Source organism: Vipera berus (genome assembly GCF_964194415.1).
Source record: "Vipera berus genome assembly, chromosome: 5".
NCBI classification, from domain to species: domain Eukaryota; kingdom Metazoa; phylum Chordata; class Lepidosauria; order Squamata; family Viperidae; genus Vipera; species Vipera berus.
Genome location: NC_138207.1, coordinates 43,286,762 through 43,313,922, shown reverse-complemented (window position 1 = coordinate 43,313,922; position 27,161 = coordinate 43,286,762). Strand labels below are relative to the sequence as shown.

Below are 27,161 nucleotides of genomic sequence, written 5' to 3'. Positions count from 1 at the left end.
GGCTACATCTCCAGAGAACAGCATCTCCTCACTGAGATCCACATGGCGCCAAGCCTGTTAGCACTGAAGATCTGATTATTCCTCCAGGCATTTGGGTTAGTAAGCTAAGTGAGTTATCTTGGTGATGTGGCTTTTTGTTTTGAGTGTTATTGTTTAAACCAGGGGATCATAGGTATTGTGCTCATGGTTTAAATGTTTGTATGTCACTCAGAATCACTGTTGTGACATAGGCAGTTCTATAAATCATATAATATTTTTTTTAAAAAAAAAAAACCCTGATGTCCCTACTTTTGCATTTGAGCAAATTTGACCATGTGACTGTCCTGACTCCTTTCTGCTTCTGTTTTTAGGACTGCTGAGGTCTATAGTACATCCAATTGTTAGCTTTTTCTTCTGAAAGCATCACAACTCACATTACTTTCATCATTCTGTTCCATAAAGCAAAAAATATTGAAAACTTAAATCAGAGGAAGCCTTTCAAACAATATAATATTTTCTGTGAAAAGAATGTGATTTTAAAGCTTGGGATAGGAATAAAGGTAAAGGTAAAGGTTCCCCCACACATGCGTGCTAGTCGTTTCCAACTCTAGGGGCCGGTGCTCATCTCCGTTTCAAAGCCGAAGAGCCAGCGTTTGTCCGAGGATGTCTCCGTGGTCATGTGGCTGGCATGACTAGACGCCAAAGGCACACGGAACGCTGTTACCTTCCCACCGTAGTGGTCCCTATTTTTCTACTTGCATTTTTATGTGCTTTCGAACTGCTAGGTTGGCAGAAGCTGGGATGAGTAACAGGTGCTCACTCTGTTACGCGGCACTCAGGATTCGACCCGCCAAACTGCTGACCTTCTGATTAACAAGCTGAGCGTCCTAACACACTGAGCCACCGCATCCCTTGGGATAGGAATATACCCAGCTAAATATGCTATGTTTTCTTCAGTATTTTGGGAAATGTATAAAAATATGCATCAGCCTTCCCCAGTGAGCGTAACTATGATCTCTTTCTTGTTTCTCTTAATTGCAAATACGTACTTATAAACACTTTTTTCTAGAACGCAAAGACTCACTCAAAAATGGTAATACCAAAAATGAGCTTCTGAACAAAGAGGAACTGTTGCGTATATTTCACAAGAGTCTGTCTCTACACGTAAAACCGAATATGACAGCCACAGAAGAACAATGGTTTCAAAGGTAAGGAAAATAATATCTTATTTCTCTGAAAATACAGAAATAAAATAGAAAGGGTGAAATTATATTTTATTAAAATTAAAATTGGTTAGTCAATATTGTCCTCCCATTTTGATTTCTCTGTTCCTTTAATTTTTTTTATCTGTCCTCTATCCTCTTAGTTCGGTTCAATTCAGTTTTACTTTTATTTATTTAATCTCTTTAGCCAAATTGTTTGACTCCTCCCGGCAGTGAAGACTGGCCTATTGTCTAGCAGTTCAGATTTTCAGATGGCATTATAATAAAGAACAAATGAAAGCCAGAATGGCAACCATAATGGTATAGGAATACTTTTAAAAGTACTCCTTTGGTTGGCTAGGTGGACCTACAACAAATTAGCAAAGATGACAGGATTTTTCTCACACCTTAGTCACAAATAGGGTTGCCTATTGCACCAACCGAACCTTCTCCACTGCCTGTCAACCAACCAATCTGCCTGCTTCCCCATCCCTGTACAAGATAAGAAGATAAAATTTGATTGTGCCTGCTGGCTGTTTATGGGAATGACACAAGTGGGCAATCCAAGGTGGTTTCCAAAGTGTGCAGGGCCAAAATATTTGTCCCAATTCTGAAACGGTGTGGAGAAGGACCCAAAGAATATTACAGATGTCTTAATTTCTACAAAAAGTTTAAAAGGGCTGATTTTCCTCCATTTGAAGAAGTTTAAAGAGAATATAATCTTTTTAAAAATCCACCCCTTCCCCCCACTTAAAAAGGCACTTTTTTGATCCTGACCACTCCAATAATTCCTGAATTCACTCAATGGATTTTTTTAAGGGCAAAAAGAATTGCTCATTGTTGGCTTAGGGGTCCCAAAACCTATTTCAACTTCAGTCACTTAATATTGAAATTCAGATATTGCTTCAAATTTTCACAGAGAATCAGAATCCTCACTTTCCTCACAGAAAGCCTTCCACTGATCTCAAACCTAACCACTAAAGCGGGAAGAACTGTTACAGAAAATGCTGAGTGATTCCAGCAAACTAAGGTGTCAGGGTAAAGCAGTCATGCACTGGTAGAAAAGGTGAGGAAAATATGGTGAGGAGGAGGAGGAGGGGGAGGAGTAGTTATAGAGCAGTTTAGAACATAACACATAGCCAAGGATTAAAAGGTTGTATAAGGCGAGTTGCTGGAGAAGAGAAAGCATTCAGGTAGTCCTCGATTTACAACAGTTTGTTTAGTGACCATTTGAAATTACTGACAAAAGTGACGTATTAGCATTTTTTCACACTTACCACCATTGGAACATCCCCACGGTCACATGATTAAAACTCAGATGCTTGGCAACTGGTTCATATTTATGACGGTTGCAGTATCCCGGGATCATGTGATCACTTTTTGCAAACTTCTGACAAGCAAATAGTATAAGACTTCTGCTTTGAGCAGGGAGGTGGACTAGAAAACCTCTGAGTCCCTTCCAGCCTATGATTTTATGACTTTATGATTCAGGTTCTGAGAATTTGAATTCTCACATTTTCTAGAGGTTCAGCTTAGCTTTTTACTCTTTCCTGCTTTAAGAGAGGTTAGGTGTTAGTGTAAAAGTAGCAGTATTTCTAGAAACAAAAGCTGACCCCATTATTTTTATTTCCATAGTTCCATATTTGCCCGTAAAATATGCATGAAATTAAGAATATGCATATTTTTATATCTGCGTAAATCTACAAACCTGCTTAAATATTTCATTTGACTAGGAAGCTTCTAAATTTTATTGTAACCTTGATATAATAATTACCATGACATAGATAAAAATGGAAAGAGAGATATGCATGACATTAGACTTATTTTGCATCTGGATCATAATAAGATTTCATATGGGAAAATTGAAGACCTAGAAAGGTGACCATTTAGTTATTTATTTTTGCCTTCCATTGGTTACATTACAATAGAGAGAGATAAATGGTTTGACCTCATCTGGTATGGCAAGATAAATTAAATTGTGAAAGTCTATATAAGAGTTTAAAATGGAACTAAACTTTCAGTTTCATGTCTGGGTTTGAAAGAAAAATTCTGGATACAGGGAATGTACTGAAACCAGTCACCGAAGTAACCACATTGAGGATAAATTTGAACCCATTATTTGTGATCTAAAGCAATTTTAGACAATTCTTTCAAAAACATTCATAAGACACAATTATATTGTCTCTGGAAGAGTGTAGAGCCTGCATACCCTTTGACATGAAAGGAAGGAGTATCAATAGAAGTTCCAGTGAAGGTAGGCTATAGAGGAGAATTCTCGGGTAGATTATGAGAGGCTTTAGATTTCATGCACTGCAAATATCAGGGTGACACCCATTCCTTTTTCATGAATATAGCCGAGGCTGGCAGTCTTTTAGACTATTGCCTAAGCAGAGTAATGGATTGGATTTTGGACAATAAAGAAAGATTTAGGGCTTGTCTTCAAGTCCCATTAACTGTGACATAAATATGCCCTGGTAATGGTTTATTTATGCCATGTCCTGAAGGCACTGACTTCCACAGAGGCATCTGCTTGTTTGATTCCTTACTGCCATTTTCTAAACATCTTTGTCAGGTCTTAGATGGGCTTCATGTACATGCAGTTTTGATTTTTTTAAAAAGTGCTAATCAGGGATCCCTGCCCAGGAATAGGGGAAGGCAAATGACAAAATTCTGTGTTGTGACACACAATGCACATCCTGCCCAATTTTTACATACATCATCACATCATCTTTGAAAAGGGTGGAGTTTTTGATGACAGTATGATGCTGCTTTCATTAAAATGAGAAAACTAGTACAAGGGGCGTTTAGGGAAAGAGAACAGAGCATGCTGCCAGCTGTTTGTTGCTCATTAAGTCACCACCGAATGAATTACAACTTTTGCACTGCTTCTGCCAAAAGGGACACAGTCCTTCTTACCATTTTTATTGCTTTGGTTGATGGAATGCCATTTTGCCTACTCTTCTCCAGCTTCATGGTCCTCCATGGAATACTTATGGATCTACCAACTTATAGGGATAGAACTAGATTCACTGAATAGTTCTATCACCTCCTTGCAACAGTGTTTGAAAATGGAGCACACTCATTATTGATCTCTTCCTGCGACATCACTTCCATGCCAGCAACTTCTTAGATGAGCAACCTCTGGACATGAATTTAGAGCTAGACCTGTATTATAGCTTGATTAACAGGTCTGGCTAAAATTTCAGGTTTTTCAAGTATTATATAGCTAAAGAAGCTGACCATTGTTTGAATAGGAATATCCCCTTTTCTCCAAATGAATTTTATGTAAAACAACGCAAGCAAGTTTAATTGTTGAGTTGTAAAACATAGAACCCTATTCAGAAATTATATTTTGCAACTTCATTTAATTTTTTTCCAAATAGACATACCATTATTTTCATCTGTAAGAAATATGATTACAGCATTAATTAACTAAATGCCAAACTAGTGATATCATCTCGCTCTTCTCTCTGAAATCCTTTTATGCATTGCCAGAATTTTTAAGAAAAAAAAAAGACTTCACATTATGCATTCTCTCACAAATGTATGTATAAAATGGTTTCAATTCAATTTTATACTGCACCTGTTTAACCCAGGTTTGTGCCAAATGAAGTGTAATACAATAATTTTAATGTAAAATTTCTAACATGGAACATATTTAAACCCTTCAACCTAATTTAAATAGTCATGGAAGAAGAATTATAAGCGTCTATTTGAAAAATAAATCCACAAAAGGAAAGTGATGCTTGAAAAATATCTCTGAAGCAAAATGGATATTAAAGTGGTTCACCCTTTCTCCCAACTCTCTGAAGAAGAGAAGGGCATAGAATCTATCTCAACTCCAAATATGTATGCAATAATCACATATAACTATAAACTCAGGCAGAAATTATTCTAATATGTTTAGATAGCATGATGAAATAGTTTGTCTATAAACATTAATATTTATCAAGAATTCCACATGTTGTGGAAGAAGTTGGCCAAATCAGAATTCCCTCTCATACAAGGATCTATGTATGTATGTATCAGTATATGTGTTGACTAAAGGAACACATGGTATAACATGTTTCTGTCACAATGATATATGTGCAGCCATGATATGCATCAGTACTGGAAAGGGTTAGCTGTATAATTCCACAACCCCACTCCTATGTTCTCTAAAGTTCTATTGGCAAAAGGAGATGTCATCTCCATCTCTCTTTTACCTAAATCCAATTCCAGAAGGATTTGAAATGTTAATGCATCTGCATCCACTCTTTTCCAGGGGAACTATCTCTACAGAACTGATAAATCTATGGAAGCAGATTTAAGAAGATGGGAGTAATTACTAGAATTCTAAAATCCCAGTAATAATATGTAGTTTATATCTGGATGTTCCAATTCAATTTAGAGGAAAGACTCAGAAGACAGTGTTACTAATGAAAGATGTATTCCCAACTTCCTGACCATTGCTTTGTGGATCATTCCTCAAAGCTTCCATTTTGTTCCTGCCTGTGGTTTAATTATCTGCAGGCAAGATTGTCTATTCATGGATGAGGTATCACCAATATTTGTATTGTAATAACCTGTTCAGTAAGATAGTAAAAGGCTTAAGCTATGATGAATATTTCTGTTATCTTCCCTCTAAATTCATTTTCTCTTTCATTCTATTTACTAAAGGTCTCCTGCACAGTGGGGTTCCATAAGGTTCCGTCTTAGGCCCAGTACTCTTCAATATCTTCATAAATGACTTAGATGAGGGAATAGAAGGGGAATTCATCAAATTTGCAGAGAACACTAAACTGGCAGGAGTAGCCAACACCGTGGAACACAAACTCAGGATCCAAAAAGGGCCCTATCCAACAAAATAAGTTTAAATGTGGAGAAAAGCAAAGTTTAACATTTAGGCAGGAAAAATCAAAGGTACAAATACAAATTAGGCAAGACCTGGCTCAAAAACAGTAACTGTGAGAGGAACCCTAGGAGTCTAGTGGACAATTGCTTGACTATGAGCCAGCAGTATGTAGCAGCAACCAAAGAAGCTAATACAATCCTGGGTTGTATAAACAGAGGTATAGAATCAAGATCACACAAAGTATTAGTACTGCTTTATAAAATCCTAGTAAGACCACACCTGCAGCCAATTTTGGTCACCATATCACAAAAAAGATGTTGAGAGTTTGGAAAAAATTCAGAGAAGACCAACTAAGATGATCAAAGGCCTGGAGTCTAAAACATACGAAGAACAGCTGCAGGACTTGGGTTTGGCTAGACTAAAGAAAAGAAGAAATACATGATAGCAGTATTCCAGTATTTGAGGGGCTGCCACAAAGAAGAGGGGGGCCACATTATTCTCCAAAGCACCAGAGGGCAGGACAAGAAACAATGGTTGGGAACTGATCAAAGAGAGAAGCAACCTGGAATTAAGGAGAAACTTCCTGACGGAGGACAATTATCCAGTGGAACAGCTTGCCTTCAGAAATCGTAGGCGTTCCATCACTGGAGATTTTTAAGAAGAGGCTACACCAGGGATAGGCACCCTTGGCTATTTTATGACTCGTGGACTTAAACTCCCCGAATTCCTGAGCTAGCATGGAATTCTGGGAGTTGAGTCCACAAGTCATAAAAGAGCCAAGGTTGCCTACCCCTGGGCTAGACAATCGCTTGTCGTATAAGTTCTCCTGCTTGAGCAGGGGGCTGGACTAGAAGACCTGCAAGGTCCTATTCTATTCTATTCTATTCTATTCTATTCTATTCTATTCTATTCTATTCTATTCTATTCTATTCTATTCTATTCTATTCTATTCTATTCTATTCTATTCTATTCTATTTTTGTTTATTTTTGTTTACTGCCAAATTCAATGTGTTGCAAAATTGTGACACTTGTAGGAAGTATATGTGGGGAAAATTCTAATAGCATGGTGAAATTGGTTATCAAATAAGTTAAACCGGGTTCTCTGATAAAATATTTTGAGATTGATTAGAGGTGTTACAGAATATGCAGCTTAGTTTTCTTCCAACTAACTGACTCTATTTAGCACAGCTGGGTGATCTTGAAAATTAAGTAGGATCAGAACTAGTATTTGGGTAAAAAAAAATAACTACAGGAAATACTGAATAATTCTCTACATTGTAGAAAATGTAAAACTATTTGTTAAAATTATATTTGGAATAATAGAATAATGATGCTATGCATTAAAGAATTCCTATTATTGAGCAGTATAAAAATATAATAAGTAACCATTAAGCATTGTTTAGTGCAGACATGTCAAACTCGTGACGTCACGTGACATCAGAGCTTTTCCCCCTTTGCCGGCAATGGGGTGGGTGCAGTTTCATTGTGACACGTCCAGCCCACGGGCCGGCAGTTTGACACCCCTGCTTTAGTGCATAGTTGAAGAGAACAATAAGCATATGCACAGTGGATGGTAAACTCATACAAAGACATTGCCCAGATCACCTAGATCCTAGACCTTGTTCAACAAAGCACATTTCAGCTTATGTGTCATTCATCTCCATAAAAGTTACCATCAGACAATTCTGCATGATTGGTGCTGTAACACCTTTTGTGTTTCAGGCATCAGCTTGTATTTTATAAACCAAATTGCTGCCCAGGAAATACACAATATTGAATATAGTAGAGTATTTTTCATGTTTGAAATGTGAGCACAAGGTACTAGAACATATAAAGTTGGTTTTGCACAACATATTTACTTTGGTTAAGGATAGAACATATTTGATTTGGTTATGAAAATAATCTATTTTCTGTATTTGCACAATACATTGAATAATAAGCTAAATTGGTCTGGTTGCACAAAATGGTGAGCCACAAATAACTACAGTAAGGTTAAAAGTTATCAAACTTTTATTGTGTAAATCCAGCCATTGAGAAAAATCTCTCTCTTCCCCCCCACCACCTTCTTTCTATACATTCTACAGCAGTGCAATAATAGGCTCTAATTGCTATGTTACCTTTTTTTACAATATCATTTGTCTGCAGCATGTAGATCTGCACAGAAACAATATTTTAAAATTAATTATGTTGGTTCAGAAGTGCATTCCTGCTGCAAACAGCTTGGCTGGCTGCGAGTTTGACTTCCCTTCTTTCCAGAACAAATTATTCTGTCAAGTCCACTTAAATTCCCCCATAAATTTCCATTTACTAGTGAATTTCACCTGTGAATACTCATTCTGTATTCATTTTATAAACTTCTAGCAAATTCGAGTTTTATCCCTTTTAGTCAGTTTCACAGCAGGGAAAGAAAACTTCTAGATTTATAGAAGTAGCGCAGGTAGTCCTCGACTTACAAACACAATTTGAGTCCAAAATTTCCATTGCTAAGGCAATTGTTAAGTGAGCTTTGCCCCATTTTATGACCTTTGTTGCCGGAGTTGTTAAGTGAGTCGCTGCAGTTAAGTTAGTAACATGCTTAAGTGAATCTGGCTTCCCCATTTTTTTTGCTTGTCAAAAGGTTACAAAAGGATATCACATGACCCTGGGACACTGCAGCCCCCACAAATAGCCTTTCCCCAAGGGAGATGGGCAGTTAAGAAATATGAAATATAAATAAAATAAATACATACCAGTGGCCAATTGTCCAAATTTTGATCACATGACCACAGAGATGCTGCAACAGTCATGTGAAAAACAGTCATAAGTCACGTTTTTCAGTGCCATTGTAACTTAGAATGGTCAGTAAATGAATGGTTGTAAGTTGACGATTATCTGTATGCATCTTCCAGCATTTTCCTGCACATTTTTGAGGAAGAATGAACAATATCAGAAAGATGGGTTGGCGTATGCAACTTTTTTATTTTATTAGCTCTTTTATTCTTGACAGAATATAGCAAAAGCTATTTTGGCAAGTACTGCTTTGCTTTGTTTGCCAAGCACTACTTTCAGTTCCAGGGTCCAGTTCTGGCACTGCAGTCTATGATGGACTAGGAACAAGTTCAGAGGATGCCTACTAAGATCAGAGGACTGGAAATTAAGTCCTAGGAGGAATAGTTAAATGAACTGGGTACATTTAGTCTATCTAAGTTGCAATCTTTAGCTATCCAGTGTTTTTGACTAGAGCAGACAGAAGACTTTTTCTTATTCTTATTCTTTGTCATTCTGAAGGACCAGACCAGAACCAATGGTTTGAAACCATAAGGAAATAGATTTGGAATGTCCTTAACCAGTGGAATGGCATATTGTTAAATTTAGTGAATTAAGGAGGCTGGACTTGAAAGGACTCTGAGGTCCTTTCAAGGTGGATGAATATTCCCCTACTATCTGCTCATCCCTGTTACATTGGCTGTCCTTCTTGCTAATTCTTACCTTCATCTCCTATCTCTGTTGGCTAGTTCCTAGTCACAAAGCTAACATTTTGTACACTTTGAGGGTGCAAGGTACAACTATAGATGACTTAAGCTGTGTCTTACTTATTGCCTAGATTAAGATGGGATAAGAGAAAAAATAAGTCTTACCATTGCATGATTGTGCCATGGCTAGGTGCAAATGGGGCATTTGTTATGATTTGTAGTTGTTTCAGTGAATCCCAGTCCTATAAAATTGTCAGGATCTGTGGCATCAGATTCAGGGTTTTGTGCTAGTTCTGCATGTGGATGATCAGATGTTATCTGTAGTTTTACAATAGGTTCAAGTGGTTCATTAAAAAAAACTGAGCAAATCTGTTAGAACTGATGTCTTGGATTCACTTTTTGTCCTCTAACCGCTCCAGATTTAATGAGATTTTGGATTCTTGTGGTTCCTTCCATGCTGGATTCCATGTAAAATAGACAAATCTATTTTGGTTCCATGTTTTCCCACGATGTGATGCCAACAACGATAAGGAATCCCAAACCATTATGGCCCATTCTTTATAGATAAATGCATTCTGTACTTTGAAAGTAGCTGGGGATGGATTCATTCTGGGAAATGACAATACAGTACCATAATGTTGGAGGAAGCTAGCAATTAGCTTCCGATATTTTTATTTTATTGAAAATAAACATCAATTCAGTTCGGGGAGGAAAACTGGCGGGGCTGAGAAAGCTCTCCGGCGCTAACCCGCGAGCAACCTCTGAGGAGACCTTTGGATCTCTCCCGATTGTTTCGAAAAGCAGCTAGCTATTCCGGGAAAGAGTTCCAACTTCCACTTCGGCGGAAGAAGTGGGTGCCTGGGAGCCGTACAAGTACAAGCCAAGGAAAAGTGTGAGGGGGCGGCGGCTGCCTCTTTTCTCCCTCCACCGATCTCTCTCTCTCTCTCTCCCTCCGCCCCCCATTTTTCCCCTCCTGCGCAGGCTGCTCCCTTCCTACCCCGGTTACCGTGGCAACCGCCCGGACTTCCCCGGTCCCGCGTCTGCTGCGGAATCGTTCGGCGGCGGCGGCAGCAGCAGCAGCAGCGACCGCCGCCCGCTGCCGGAATCGCTCCTGCTGCCGCTTCCCTCCTCACCGCCTGGCATGGAGCTGCTGGCTGCCGCGCTCAGCGCCGCCTGCGCCTTGGACCACGAAGGATCCGCCGAGAGCGCGGCCGCAGCCCGCCCGGCTGACAGGTGAGGGATTAAAACCGGGGTCTTCAAACGTGGCCCTTTTATGACTTGTGGACTTCAACTCCCAGAATTCCTCAGCCAGCTTTGCTGGCTGAGGAATTCTGGGAGTTGAAGTCCACAAGTCATAAAAGGGCCACGTTTGAAGACCCCTGGATTAAAACAAGCGGGGACGAGTTCGCGCGTCCTCCGCGGGGGCGCCCCTTCCAGCTCGCTGCTTCCCCTCGGGAGCGCCAACTCCGGCCGCTGCGCCTTTCCCGGGAGAAGCTGCCGAAGTTCAGTTAGCTTTCGGCCCCGGCTGACTCCCGCCGGGAAAAGGGGAGGCTCTGCAGCCCCGAGCCAGCTGGCCGACTCGGGCTCTCCTCTTTTCGGCTCTCCCCGACCCCCGCTTCTCTCGCTAAGCCCCCAAAAGGGCGCGCAAGAGTTAAGTCCGCCGTCGGCGGAGCCTCGCCCCCGCTTGGCTACCTTCCCTCCTTTTTCGCTTTGCCCGAGCGCCTAACGCGCTTGTTTCCTCCGCCAAAGAATCCCCGAGTCCTCCTCCCGCCCCGGGGACTTCTAGTTAAGCCTCTTCACAGGTAGAGAGTCAAGGAAGGGCAGCCGGGAGGGGAATGGCTGAAGCCCCGCTTAACTCACTCTGATTTGCTCTAAATTCCGTAAGCACTTACAGCGCGGCTAGTTTTTATAAATAGTTTTTAATTGTAATATGTATGAATTTTAAGGGCATAATGTTTCATGGCTTTTTTAATTTTTGTATTCTATTTTTATTGTGTATTGCCCTGTTCACCGCCCTGAGTCCTTCGGGAGAAGGGCGGTATAGAAATCAAATTATTAAATTAAATTAAATTAGTCCCTGCCGTGGGAAAGCGGGGGAATCCGGGCAAAGGCTGGGAAGGGCTGGAAAGAAGGTCCTGACGCTCAAACGGCCTTGCTCACCCCCCCTCCCTCTCTCTCTCTCTCTCCCTCTCTCTCTCTGTCTACCAAAGCGAATCCCCTTCCATGGCGGGGCCAACTTCTTTTCCGGAAGAGACCCCCGAGCAGACTGACTGCCCGGCTGCTTTCCCCGAAGCTCTGCAGATGATTCACCCCATGACCGCAGACTCTTGGAAGAACTTCATTGAGCAAATAGGTAAGGGGACTCTTCCGATGCAGTCCGGAGGGCTGCGAGCTGCGTCGGAGCGGGCAGGCGCGTTTAGAGACCTCCCTGCTTGTCCGGTTTGAGAAAAGCGGTTTAAGGGAAAATTACCGTGAAGAACGACGAAGTAGCCATGGATAACGTTTGGTTCCAAGGGTGTCCACCGGGGAGGGCTTCTATTTATTTGCTTGCTTGTTTACATTGAGCATGTGGCATCTAGGGAAGTCGTGCGATGTTTGTTGGACGCAAAACCTGCATACACTACAATGTTAATTTATATCCAAAACTAATAAGGGAAGGGTTCCAAAAAAGTCGAGTTGCTGGCCACCACAAAAAAGGGGTGGGGCTAGGATTGCATGATTGCAGCTGCCATCTTGCCTTTTTTGACCCCTGTCCCTGCAGCTCTCCCTCCCCCCCCCACACACACGCTTTGAATTGTTCCAGTTTTGTGCTGTCACAAATTTGTGCATTTAAAAGTTTGGATGCTTTCTTGGATGGGGATGAGGGGAAGCTGATGCTGAATGACTGTTTTGGAGCAGAACACATGCAGAGAAAAGAAGCCCAGAATTAAATTTTGAATGGCTGAAGATAATTAATTTGTATTATTAATATGCAGCAGAAACACATCAATAATAATATAAAACACTTTAAATATATGCTTCCCTTTACACCAAAGTATAGTAACTTCATATCTAACTTCACCTTCAAGCACAAAATAATTTTCCTGTCTCCCATCTTTCACTATTCAGTGCCCACTTTAGTGCTAAGCAAAATCTGAATTATTGAGTCGATTTTCAGCAAGTATTGAAAATACATTTTTTTTAAATGTAGTTCAAGGGACATTATGTTTCATTCCATATCATAAGATGTCTAAAAGCAATTTCTCTTTCTCAGTTATGTGTGGGAAGCTACCATGGTCTCCAGGATACAGTTCTCCTGCTGCTATTTTAATCTCACTTTGACTAGTGTTCCAAAAACAAAGTGATTGCGGCATATACTTTGAAAGAAAGTATAGTTTGAAAGAAAACCATTTTTATGGTGACTTTCCCGTGACAAACTATGCATGTTTCTAAATATGGTTATGTTGTATGTACAGTATTAGTGCTATGCATTGATCCATACAAGTACAGTAACTTCTGAATGAATGCTTACAACTTCAAATAAAATATAAAGCCTTGTTAAAATATGTATTTAAATATACAATGTTAATTCAACACTTTATAAAATAAAAAAAATTATTTAAGCATTGCTAAACTTTAAAATGGAAGGAACTTCACAAAAACCTAGCACAAAATTCAAATGACTTCAAAATGAGTGCGTTTAGACTTTTGTAACTGACATTCTGATTTGTTTGTGAGGGACATAATTTCTGCAATTTCTAAGAAAAATGATAATCGATGACCATGATGCATGTTTTATTTGCATTTGATGTTTTCAGTGATCTTTGATGTTAATTGTGAAGGGATTCTGATATTTCTGCTGTATTTCATAACATACACAAGACTAGTCCTCTATTAATTTTTTAAATTGTTTTTAACTTTTGTATTTCTTGTTTTAATTACCCTGTAAACCGCCCTGAGTCCTTCGGGAAAGGGCGGTATACAAATCTAATTAAATAAATAAATAAATAAATATTATAGCTTAAATTTGAAGGCATGCAGTAAAATCTGTATGGATTGCCTGCGATAGATTTTTATGTAGTTTTGGCTTATTTAAATAGTAATGTTTCATTTTGGCTTTTCAATGTAGTGATTTTGTTGCACTTTTTTCATATTTTCCTCTTATAAGCAGAAAAACAAATAATATTAATGAATTTCTTTATACCTTTGGAATTGTGGGATCTTAAAACATATTCACTACTGTATATAATTTTTCTTCAGAGCCATGTGATTGTGTAATTCTAGGTCAGATTACATGTGAATTTGATGGGAACAAAATACTGTTGTGTTTTTCCTATTACATTATTTACATAATTCCATTAACCACTTTATGGAGAGTGGAAGTCTCATTCCTAGTCCTATTCTGTGCCAGGAAAATAAGTTTTCTTTTATGTAAAAGTAAGAATGGCACAATTAGAGATGTAATTACAAAGAATAAAATTGTAATTTTATTGGAAATCAAACAGAAGTAAAGTAGTTTTGGATGTTAGTGTGTATTGCTTGGTTACTGTTACAAATCCTTTGAATGTAAAGAGAGAGGAGGACTGTTTGGAGATATTCTAATCCTAATTCAAAATACTTAATAGAAAATGGTGCACCAAATTCCATTCCTCAAATCAAATGTTATAAGCTTATTTCTGTTTTATCTGCTGTCTTTCACTCATGCACATACTGAAATGGGGTTCATATAATATTTCAAGCTGTAATTTTTATTCCTTTTCTCTCTGTGTTTCTTGCAAACCCAACCATGTTTTATTCAATAAAGCATGGTAACAGGATATTAATTCCAGACCATTTATGGAGATTCTCAGTCATCCAGGTCATAGTTGTCCCAAAGATGTTTTTTCACAAGGCAATTGGGCTTTCTTACTTTTCTTTGAAGACGTTTCGCTTCTCATCCAAGAAGCTTCTTCAGCTCTGACTAGATAGTGGGGAATGGAAGGATGCATACTCCTTGCAGACAGCTGGTCATTTGCATTCTTTTAGAGAGGCGTTGAGGCCACCTGGAGGTTTATCTGTGTGTCAGAGTCACCTGAGTAGTGCAAATGAGTGTGGAGCCTTCTTGGAACTGTTGAAAGGACTGTGTTGAAAGGACTCAAAGAGGCCATCAATGTCAAAATTGAACAGCCCATCTCAGCAGAGTGGGGTGGATACAACATCATCTGTCTCCAGTCTACAACACAGTCTTTTCAATAGCCATCAATACCTTGGTCATGTCTGTGATGTGACACATTGCTGGAATTATTAACTGGACAGTTTGGATCAAAAAACAAGAAAACGTACTATGCATTACAACTTCGTAGTAATAGTGATAGATTATACCTGCCTTGCAGAAATGGAGGCAAAGATTTACTTCAAGTCAAACATACAGTTAAAGAAGAACAGCATGCATTGGCTGATTATGTAAAAAACAAAAGATGAATATTGAAATAATATAACAAAGAACAGAATGCTGGCAAGGAAAAGCATTACACAGTCAATTTCTGCAAAAGATTGAGGGGAAAGTGGATAAAGATAACACCTAGTAAGTGGAACATTAAGAAAGAAGAAACAGAAGACTTGATTTTGGCTGTTCAAGAGCAAGTTATTCAAAATAATTGAATCAAAGCCAAAATCATCAAATCATTCAAAGTGCAGATTGTCCAAAGAAGCAGAAGATCTCACAAACTGATTATAAATAACAACATAACAAACACAGTCCCCAAAATGATTCACTGGAACGTCTGTAAAAATTATCATATGTCAATAAAGAAAAACTGGTGGCAACATAGAGTTGAAAAAGTAGCCCAAACTGAGCAAGTTAAAATATCATGTGATTTCTGAATACAAACCGATAAACTCTTGGCTCGTAACACACCAGATTTAACTGTGGTTGAAAATCAGAAAGTGCAGGTAATCAATGTGGCAATACCAAGGGATAGTACAATAGAAATTAAGAACTGGACAAGATCACAAAGTATTAAGATTGGGAAAATGGAAGTTGAAAGATTATGGCATAAATTGGCTGTAGAGGTTCCAGTGGTTATCACCACACTGGATGCCATACCAAAAATCTTGGATGGCACTTAAAAAATTTGCAAATTGACAAAATTTCTCTCTGTCGATTACAAAAAGCCACACTGCTTGAATTTGCACATATACAAACTAATATATTATGATATCCAAGGTTCTTGAGAAGAACTCAATGTGTGTGAAGACCAACACCAACCAAAGAAGTGGCAGCTGTAATTTCACATTTTGTATATAATAACAGTTTATTAGATTTATATGCCACCTGTATAGTCAAGGCTATAGTCAAGGCTATGGTCTTCCCAGTTGCAATATATGGCAGTGAAAGCTGGACCATAAAAAAAGCTGAGCGCCAAAGAATTGAGGCCTTTGAACTATGTTGCTGGAGAAGACTCCTGCAAGTCCCTTGGACTGCAAGGCGATCAAACCGGTCAGTCCTAGAGGAGATCAACCCTGACTGCTCTTTAGAAGGCCAGATCCTGAAGCTAAAACTCAAATACTTTGGCTACCTAATGAGAAGGAAGGACTCACTGGAGAAGAACCTAATGCTGGGAAAGATCGAGGGCAATAGAAGAAGGGGACGACAAAGAATGAGGTGGCTGGATGGAGTCACTGAAGCAGTAGGCGTGAGCTTAAATGGACTCCAGAAGATGGTAGAGGACAGGAAGGCCTGGAAGAACGTTGTCCATAGGGTCGCGATGAGTCGGACACGACTTCGCAGCTAACAACAACAACATGCCACCTGACTGCCAATGACCCTGGCCAGTCTACAAATTGTTAAAAACAGTTAAAAACAAGGAGCAAAAACAACACAAACCAAAGGAAAAGAGATGGCAGAAAAAACAAATCCAGATGAATAACAGAGTTGGAAGGGACCTTAGAGGTCTTCTAATCTACCCCCCTGCTCAGGCAGGAAACTATACCATTTCAGACAAATGGCTGTCCAATCCCTTCTTAAAAACCTCCAGTGTTGGAGCATTCGCAAACTCTGGAGATAAACCATTCCACTGATTAATTGTTCTGTCAGGAAATTTCTTTTTAGTTCTATGCTGCTGCTTCCTTGATTAGTTTCCATCCATTGCTTCTTGTTCTGCCTTCAGGTGCTTTGGAGAATATCTTAATTCCCTCTTCTTTGTTGATACCCCTGAGATATTGGAACACAGCTATCATGTCACCCTGGTCCTTCTTTTCATTAAATTAAAGGTAAAGGTAAAGGTTCCCCTGCACATTCGTACTAGTCGTTTCCAACTCTAGGGGCCGGTGCTCATCTCCGTTTCAAAGCCAAAGAGCCAGCGCTTGTCCGAGGACGTCTCCGTGGTCATGTGGCCGGCATGACTAGACACCAAAGGCACACGGAACACCGTTACCTTCCCACCGTAGTGGTCCCTATTTTTCTACTTGCATTTTTACGTGCTTTCAAACTGCTAGGTTGGCAGAAGCTGGGACAAGTAACAGGTGCTCACTCTGTACGCGGCACTCGGGATTCGACCCGCCAAACTGCCGACCTTCTGATTGACAAGCTCAGCGTCCTAACCCACTGAGCCACCGCGTCCCTTCATTAAATTAGACATACCCAATTCTAGCAACCATTCTTTATATGTTTTAGCCTCCAGTCCCCTAATTATCTTTGTTGTTCTTCTCTGCACTCTTTTTAGAGTCTCAACAATTTTTTTATATCATGGTGACCAAAACTGGATGAAGCATTCCAAGTGTGGCCTTACCAAAACATTATAAAGTGGTATTAACACTTCACGTGATCTTGATTCTGTCCCTCTGTTAATGCAGGCTAGAATGCTGTTGGCTTTTTTTGGCAGCTGCAGCACACTGCTAGCTCATTTTTAAGTGACTTTCTACTAGGACTCTAAGATCCTTCTTGCAGTTATTACTAGGTACCACCTACTATACCTATGCATTTGGTTTTTCTTGCCTAAATGTAGAACTTTACTTTTCTCACAACTGAATTTCATTTTGTTAGATAGCACCCAATGTCTGTCAAGATCCTTCTGTATCTTAAGCCTGTCTTCTGGAGTGTTGGCTATTGCTGCCAGCTTGGTGTCGTCTGCAGATTTGATGAGTTCCCCATCTATTCCCTCATCCAGATCATTGATGAAGATGTTGAAGAGTATTGGGCCTTGGGGTACCCCACTGCATATTTCCCTCCATGTAGATAAAAACAAGGTTACAAAGAGTTAAAAAGTTAAAATAAAAATAGAAGAAAAGAAAAGAGAACTTTTACTTTTGTAGGAGCTCTTTATAGCCTTTGCTGCCTCTGCACTATCTTGGCTCCCCCTACATGTAGATGTAGTTCCATTGGGGACCACATGTTGACGGCGGTTGGTCAACCAGTTACGATTCCATCTGGTGGTGATGCTGTCTAACCCACGTTTTTCTATCTTATCAAGTAGTAGGTTGTGATCTACTTTATCAAATGCCTTACTGAAGTCCAAGTAAATTATATCCACAGCATTCCTCTGGTCCACTAATTTTATCACTTTGTCAAAGAATGGAATAAGATTTGTCTGGCACGATCTGTTTTTGACAAACCCATGTTGGCTTTTGGTTATGACTTTGTTTGCCTCTAGCAGTGTTCGCTGAGTTGTTGCTTAATTATTTTTCCCAGAATCTTCCCAGGCTGATAGTTCTTTAGTTTCCTGGATATATTTTTTTTTCTTTTTTGAAGAATAAAGAAAAAAGCTTATCTGTTGCTCCCAGCTAAAGATGGCTTTACCCACCCCCAAGCACACACATTTCAGAGAGCAGTTAATGATTTTCTTGCCTTGGTGAAATTGTTGGAGGAAGAGGGAAAACGGAAATTTACAAAGAGGAAACCTGTAATCACTGCTCTGAAACTATCTCACACATTAAATTGCCTAAGAATCAGTGCCCAGTCTTGTAGCTGAGACATATTAAAGGCTGACCATGAGTGTATCATTTTCCTCCAGTCTCAGAGATGAAGGAAGAGCAAATTGATAAGGCCATAAGGATGAGCCCATAGTCTCAAGAGTCCATAGAAGTACTCAGTAGTACACTACCCTACAATTAACTCAAGTTGCATTGTCTTTTTATATGGTGCCTACAATCTGATTAGCTCCAATTCTGGATTTGTCTCAGGAGGGAATATTCTGAAACATCTTCATTTCACATGCAACATGGGGCTAATTAAGTAACACATTATGCATTCTGTGACTTTCTAGGTTTGTTGTATCAAGAATATCGGGATAAATCCACACGTCATGAGATTGAAACCAGGCGGCTGCAGGACTCCCAGACAGATACTGAAGAAGACGCAGCTACTGAAGAGTCACCCACAGAAACTGAAACTGCAAATGTGTTAGAAAACAAAACTGTCCCCCAGATTAACTTGCTCAGGAATTCCACATCAAGGTTCAATTTATGGCAAGATCTTCCAGAAATCAGAAGCAGCGGTGTTTTGAATATTCTCCAACCAGATGAAATCAAGCACCAAGAGGTAATATCAACTGAAGGGGAGGAGATAGAAAAGGGAAACACTCTTGATATTTCACGGAAATAACTATTGGTTGACTGATTTATGCCAGTTACAAATATTTAAGATTACTGTATGTTTACTGCTTTATGTCATTTTGAACTAATTTCATCTTAGTTTTTGCTTAACTGAAGAACATTCTGATCCTGCTCAGCTTTGGCTCTAGCTGTTCCATCAAGAGTGAGCTGCTAGTGAATAAGTAACATCAATGTGTAGAGGTCATAATCTAGGCTCAGGTTGTTTAAAAGAGAAAAATATGCTAATAAAAGAAGGGCTTATTGGGATGGATTGACAAATTCAGAGCCTTGGTGGAGCAGTGGGCTAATGCCTCCTTAAGTAACACCAGCTGCCTGCAATTAGTGCAGGTTCGAGTCCCACCAGGCTCAAGGTTGACTCAGCCTTCCATCCTTCCGAGGTAGGTAAAATGAAGACCCAGATTGTTGGGGGCAATTAAGCTGACTTTGTAATAATGCCGCTTGGAGTGTGTGCGTGTGAAAGCCCTAATAAGCAGGCATATACATAGAATGAAGGCTACTGCTAAGCTTGTAAGCCGCCCTGAGTCTTCGGAGAAGGGCGGGATATAAATAGGATTAAAATAAAAATAAATAAAAATAAAAATAAATAAAAAATTCAGTAGTAGATGTCATTGAAGGTCATTCTCCCCAAAGCATTTTAAAATCTTGAATGTTATATTGTTGATGTTTCAACTAAAATATATAACTTATTACTAAAATGCTGATCCATTGGCATTACCTTCCTATTTTGCAAAGAAGGTTTAGGAAATCCAAAAAAATGTAGCAATCAGAACCTGAGTAGATTGATAGAAAGCAACATTATGATTGACTGATTTATAAAAATAACAAAGGCGGGATAAAAAAACAAACACTTTAGGAATTGTTGATTCCAGTAGAGCAGGAATCCATGGCGTATTATCGTGTCATGGCCTATTCGTAACCAGGCCATGTGAGCGGTGAGCCAGGGCACATGCACATTCACTCGCATGCATGTGCACTCTGGCACACCATTCACGCAACCCAGTTCTCTTCTTCCCCCCCCCCACCCCGCAAGCTGGGCCGTCAAGCCGCAAAGGTTGGGGACTAATGCAGTAGAGATATTAGGGACACCGATGTTAGAAAACCATTGAATATAATATAATATATTCTAAAATCATTGATCGTTGTACAGTGGATTTTATGAATCATTGTTCTTCCTTAGCATGATCTTTTTATTTTCTTGCACAGTCTTGGAATATGATTATTGGGCTCTGAATTGCACATCTTGAGAATCTCTACCATCGTGATTAATATATATCAGCACATTTCTATCCTGTAAAAAAGTTGAAAAATTATTCATTATTTCTGGATATAGAATTTAGGTCACTCTTATGCAGTTTTTCAAATTATGTTATGATTGAGAAGAGACTTGTTATAGCTTTAATTTATTGCAGAAGCCAAGATTTCTGTTATAAATAAATACTCTTGCTGATTTATGTATAATATGTAAGGTTTAACTATTGTCTATTCCTTTCCCACAGCCCATAAAATTAATCCCAGATAGCCTCCTTTCCATAAGCCATAAGTGAGCTTTTTAACTCCACTTGATTTTAGTGGACCTTACTGCCAGACATATCAATTTCAGCCATAATCTTCAAATCCACTACACATCAGTCAACAACATTTCAGAGTTATGCTGATTAAATAACTTCTACAGGTAGTTGAAGAGCTGTAGGAATAAAGAGAAGCCTTTGGTCAATGCTGGCTTTGTGCTTCAGTACAGGTAGTCCTTGACTTACAACAGTTCATTTAGTGACTGAAGTTACAACGAAAAAAGTGACTTATGTTTGTTTTTCACATTTACAACCGTTGCAGCATCCCATGGTCACATGATCAGAATTCAGATGCTTGTCAACTCACTCATACTTATGACAGTTGCAGTGTCCCAGGGTTGTGTAATCACTTTTTGTGACCTTCTGCAAGCAAAGTCAATGGGGAAGCCAAATTCACTTAACAACAGTGTTAGTGTAATAGCACCTGCAGTGATTCACTTAACAACTGTGGCAACAAAGATCATAAAATGGGGCAAAATTCACTTAACAAATATCTTACTTAGCAACAGAAATTTTGAGGTCTGTTCTTGGCTTTATATTTTGCGTTAAATGTAATATTCTGGTTAGCAATGTTCAGCTATTTCAAGTTCAAAATCTGGGAGATATAAAAAACATTTGTTGTGCTTGCATAAAAGAGTCAGTCCCAAATATTTTTGCAAGTGTTTGCTATTGCCTTTCTGCCTAGACCTCAAAGAGTTTGACTGGTCTAAATTCATCCAGTGGTGTCTAAGTTAGGAATAAAACTCATGGTCTCTTGCTTTCTACTCTGGTGACTTAAGCCACTGCGCAAACTGGCTTTCATTAAAAAATGAAGCATGCTACTTTTTTTTTTACAATCACAGATTGTAACCAGGTCTGAACTAAAATATAATTTAATTTACATAGCTTGAGTCTAATGCTCAGTTATTGTTTATCCTATTGCAGTTTCTTTCTGTTTGCAAACAGTGTTAAAATATTGTATGCCATTCTGAAATTAAGTTGAACTAATACAGGTAAAGAAAATGGTACATCAAATCTTGTAAAAAGAGTATATAATACATGTAAGAACTACAAAGATAGTATAGAAAATACAAGGATGTTGTTTTCATTAGTATTGCCCATTATATGTGTTATTCCAGCCTTCATCAGATAAGATATGACTGGACAGGGACAATGGTACTTTTAAGTGTCCATCATTTAAAGGCATGGGAAACCATATCTGTGTTGTTGCAAAGACAACTCATAAACGTGCCACAAAGTCACCAAGATTGGGATTTGAAGAACCCTATTCTCTTTAAATAGTAACTCTACATAATCTGCAAATAGAAACAGGAGAGATTATGGCAATTCTGAAATGAGTCAAGAAGACAATTTAACACAGAGCACAGAACTGTGATTATATACTCAGGGAAGAATAAGAAACGAACCAGTAAAGAAGCTTTACTGCAGTGGCAGCTAAAATGTAGTGGTGAAAGCTTTCTCAGAGGATATCGGTGAGAAGGAATTAAATTGTCTTCTGGATGTTTCCTAGGCTTGCTAGATTGGGAATTATGGGAAGGGCCCTGGGCCTTGCTTATAAGCATGATAGGTGGAGATCTGTGTTTGCTTTGCCCAGGATGGTCTCTTAACCATTACAGGAAAGTCTTTGCTGTTGTTGTTTTACAAGAAAGACGGAGGAACAAATAGTAGTTTGTAATACCATATAGATACACATTGGAAAGAAGCACCTAACTATCCTTAATTATGAATCTGAACAGGAACTGCCAGTGATTCAGGACAAGCAGGATGGGGACTTTCTGTTTCTTGCCCTCAATCAGATCCCATTACTGTCTTTTTCCTATGATCCAGACTGTCCTGGACTGCTTACAAGAACCTGCACATTTGCAGAGGTTTCAATATTTGCCCTGCTTTAATCCTACTTTTTGTTGTTACTTTTTCTGCTGTTGTCTTAATTTATTTCTACAAATACGGAGACATACATGATAGATGTTGGTTCCAGCCAAGCTGTAATCAATGATTTGCAATACATATTTTCACTTTTCATTATTTTTAAACTGGCAGTGAGAGACAGGAAGTGAGAAATGGAGTGAGAGTTCTTTTCTTCATTAAAGCTCCATTTTGTCTTTTTTTAAACTGCTGTAAATGATTTAATAAGTAAATGTAGGTTTAAAGATCTGCTTTGAGGTAGTTGAATGAATCAAGAACCCCACCTCAAACAAATGGTCCTTGGCTTAGGACCATTCATTCAGGAAATGTTTGAAGCCACAGCGATGCTGAAAAAATAGATACAGGACCAGTACTCAAAGTTCCAGACATCATAGCATTCCTGAGGTTGTGTGATTGCAGTCCAGGTGCTGGTGTGCCTGGCTCACAACTATAGTGTTGGAGATAGCCATGGTCATGTGATCACCAGGTTTTCCCTGCTCCCTTCTCACAATCAAATTCAGTGGGGAAGCTGACAGGGAAAGTTGCAGGTCACCCCAATAAATTACTCCCGTTTCCCCCCCCTGTTTCTGCTGGCTCTTTCCTGGCCTCCTGTGATTCTCACTCATGACTTATGCCAGCTTTCCCAGACCCTCTCCTGGCCTCCTGTGGCTTCTGTATAGCCTGCCCCAGCCCTCTCAGACACTCCCCTGGCCTCTCCCCACTATTGTTATCCCTGCCTCACCCCCAAGTTCCATACCTGTGTAACTTGCACCACTTAAAAAGTCTTGAGTTATGACGCCAACCAGGACAGCCTGAGATTGCTGTCACTAAGTGATGTGGTCATGTGATGTTGCCCTTTACAACTGCATTGATTAGTGATGGCAATCCTGGTCCCAATTACTGTTATAACTCAAGGACTACATGTACAACATTTTTGCATCCACATTTTAATGTTTCTTGACTCTTCTTTGCCTAGTGCAGGGGTAGGCAACCTCGGCTCTTTTATGACTCATGGACTTCAACTCTCAGAATTCCTCAGTCAGCTATAGCTATAGCTGACTGAGGAATTCTGAGAGTTGAAGTCCATGAGTCATAAAAGAGCCGAGGTTGCCTACCCCTGGCCTAGTGTGATCCTTGGGCCCACCTGCATGTAGCACTGTTTCCAGTAAGTCAGCCCTTATTGAATTCATTTAATTCTAAAAGAGTCCACAAGTGAAGAGAGTTGGAAAGTATATTGTGTTTTGAATCATGGAAGAGTAAATTGCTTAGAAAACGAATATGTTCCTTTGGAATTAGGGATGACAGGGTTTAATCTATCAGCATCAGACATAACTAGACAAACGCCTGTTAACATATTTTCTGAAAACTGCATTTTATTTTATTTTATTTTATTTTTCGCTTTTTGGGGACTTGCCAAACAGTTTGGGCATAAGACCAAAGTATATGAGGAAGCTATTATTATTTATTATTAATTTAATTTCTATACCGCCCTTCTCCCGAAGGACTCAGTGCGGTGTACAGGGCAATAAAATGCAATAAAAACATACAATATACAAAAGTTAAGATAAGAATTAAATAGAGTAGCCCAATTGCAGTGAAAATTAATTAAAATTACGATTAAAGTACCCCAAATCCATCAGACCAGGCCGGATTGTTCAAATAGGTGAGTTTTCAGGTCACGGCGGAAGGAGCGAACGTCAGGAGCCATCCGGAGCTCAACCGGTAAATGATTCCAAAGGTCTGGCGCGCCCACAGAGAACGCCCTCCCCCTGGGGGCCGCCAGCTGACACTCTCTGACCAACGGCACCCTGAGGAGGCCCTCTCTGTGGGAGCGCACTGGACGAAGGGAAGTTGATGCCGGCAGCAGGTGTTCCCGTAAGAAATCCGGACCCATGCCATTTAGGGCTTTATAGGTCATCACCAGCTATGACTTTACCTTTTCAGTAAACCTTGAAATTAGGCTAACTCCCAGTGACAATTAGTGCACATTGTTAGGTTGAATTATTTTAAATCAACATAAATAAGGAGAGAAACATTATGAAATAATGATAAAAATGACTATATCACTGATGGATAGGTTTAATTATCTAGACATCTGTTGAGTATCAAGTACAGGAAAAAAACATGAATCACCAGGAGTTCCTTGTGCTAAACAAGAGTAATTTAAGGATGCAAAAAATAGGAAGACAAGCTAAAAGAAATATTACTCAGGTTCTTGTACCATGTTGACAAGGAGGAAATGACCAAGAATGTGACTATAATGGAGATGGTTTGAAAAAAACATCTAACAATTACATGAATTTATAATTTAATTACTAGCATGTGAAAATACTTTTGCAATAATTCTAGACAATTACATTTAAATTTCTTATCAGTATTCTGCCCTGGAGGCTATGCTAGGAGGGTATATTTAATCTTCTTCTGAAAATCTGAATAAATTTTATTAAATCCTACTTAAGAACATACCTGTCATACTCTAGCCTCATATATTGACTTTTTATCCTAGTTTTAATCCTTACTTCAAGGGAGGTGATGGATTTCTTTTACCTCACTGGAATATTTTTAGAGGCATATATATTGCTAACATTGAAATTAAAAGTTCTACAGATTGTTTCTTAACTATGCAATTATGTAAGAAGTTATCCATAGTCAAGCGTGATTTTTTTTAAAAAAAATCCAATGTTTTGGTTTGCACAAGATGCTGTGCAATGCTCCTAAACCATATGATTAAGTTCACACATTTACCTACATTAAAATGTGGTTACCGGTAGTTAGTTTCTGGTTCAGTGCAGCTGATGATTGTTAACATTTTTAAATGTTATAGTTGTTCTGAGAGGCTTACAAAACTGCATATGTAATATATAAAATTCTGTAATCACTTATAATTCTAGAGTAGCTTCTAGACAAGATGAGCAGCACACACATCTAGTAAATAAATAATAATACAACATTGAAATGGTGGTATCCTTGGTACTCGTTGAGCTTGATAGTTTTCTTGCAGACATTTCATTACCCAATGAGGTAACATCATCAGTGCACTAAAACTTAAAAATCATAATAGCAAACTAGATCGACATGACTGAAATTTTTAGATTAAGTTGATAATTGCAATTCAAAACCTTTTTGAAATATTGTTAGTTTTGTGCCAGTTTTGGCATTCCAACATTTTTTCAATACATAGTACATTTCTCAACTACACTATATAATGATAACAAGTGTCATATAGGAAATTATATTTAGCTGTTTGACAGTGTCATTGAATGTTAACAAAGATTTTGAGTTGTTTTCTGTGTGATTGGAGGGGAAAGAAGAAATGCATCCCTGTTGCCATAGAAACTAGGTCATTATTTCTTGCTTTGCCATCCTGTACTGGTAGCTTCATTGCTGGGAGCAAGACTTTTTTTTTATTCAGTTCTAGTTGTTGACTACTTGCAATAGAATGAAGATGTTTCTTCATGTTTGGATATGCAACCCATGAGCAGCAGTGCAATGTAAATAGATAATTTTCCCTTTGAACAGGTAACTATATTCACCCTTGATCTGAATCAAATATGATTATTTATTTGTAGTAAGACTGTAATATAATAACATGTCTAAAAAAGGTTATATGAAAATATGAGCATGTATGTGCACATGAGGCTGCTGTGTGAGCTTATTCATTGCCATGAGGTGAAGTATCATCAGTATGCTGATGATACCCAACTATGCATCTTGGCCCCTGTAAATTAAGCAGTACTGTGAATGTCTTATCCAGGTATCTGGAGGCTCTGAGGATCTGGATGGGAAGAACATGCTTAAGCTGAATTCTGATAAAATTTAGTGGCTCTGGGTTTAGGACCTTACTGATTCCAAGAGTGTGCCAACTTTGGTGCTGGATGCCCCAGACAAATTCAGTGAGCAATCATGACTTCTGCTTGAGGACCAGGTGGCTGTCATGCCTAGGAAGATCTTTGCACAGCTTCAGCTCATGCCTCAGTCACCTCCAGATTGGGACAATTGTAACTACTGCATGGGACAGTTGTTGAAGAGTATTCAGAAACTTCAGCCAGTGCAGAATGCAGCATGCAGACAGTTATGTGTGCTGCTAGGACAGCATATATAAACATCTGCTCTGCAATTTGCATTGGTTGCCAGTTTGCTTTTCGGTCCAATTCAAGGAGCACTTTTTCACTTTTAAAGACCTTCATGGCATAGAACTGGGTTGGGACTGCCTCTTCTCAATTACATTAGCCAATCTCATTAGGCAGAAAGGGCGTGCTGCTGATACCATCGGCCAGGAATGGTTCCCAGGCAATAGGCCTTCTGTGCTGTGGTACCTGCTTTACGGAACATCCCTCCTCCACCAACATTAGATTAGCTCTACCTCTTTTGATGTTCTGGTAGTCCCTCAAGACCTGGTTATACCATCAGGACTGGAGGTCCTAGGGAACTAGAGACTTATTTAGATGGTTCCACTATTGAGGTTGATGTACTTATTTTTCTGTTTGTGGCTTGTATATAATTTTACGTTTAATCTCCATTTCTAATGCTGATTTTTCTATTTTAAATGTTGTTTTATGCATGTATTGCTTTTTCTTGATCATTGTACACTCCTGTTGTGATTCAGGGTCAGCCTGTGGGTTTGGCAGTTGGGTCAGACGACTCAGAGGAG

At 39.1% G+C, this 27,161-nt stretch overlaps 1 protein-coding gene across 1 annotated transcript in view; it reads left to right on the top strand.

The window, feature by feature from the left end:
• Positions 1-27,161, top strand: part of NGEF (neuronal guanine nucleotide exchange factor) — a 73,935-nt gene that overhangs the window by 19,911 nt on the left and 26,863 nt on the right. The window contains exons 3-6 of the mRNA XM_081330113.1: positions 1,049-1,187; positions 10,449-10,700; positions 11,678-11,820; positions 18,689-18,963. Coding sequence (XP_081186239.1) covers positions 1,049-1,187; positions 10,449-10,700; positions 11,678-11,820; positions 18,689-18,963 — 809 coding nt within the window. The remainder of the gene's footprint in view (positions 1-1,048; positions 1,188-10,448; positions 10,701-11,677; positions 11,821-18,688; positions 18,964-27,161) is intronic.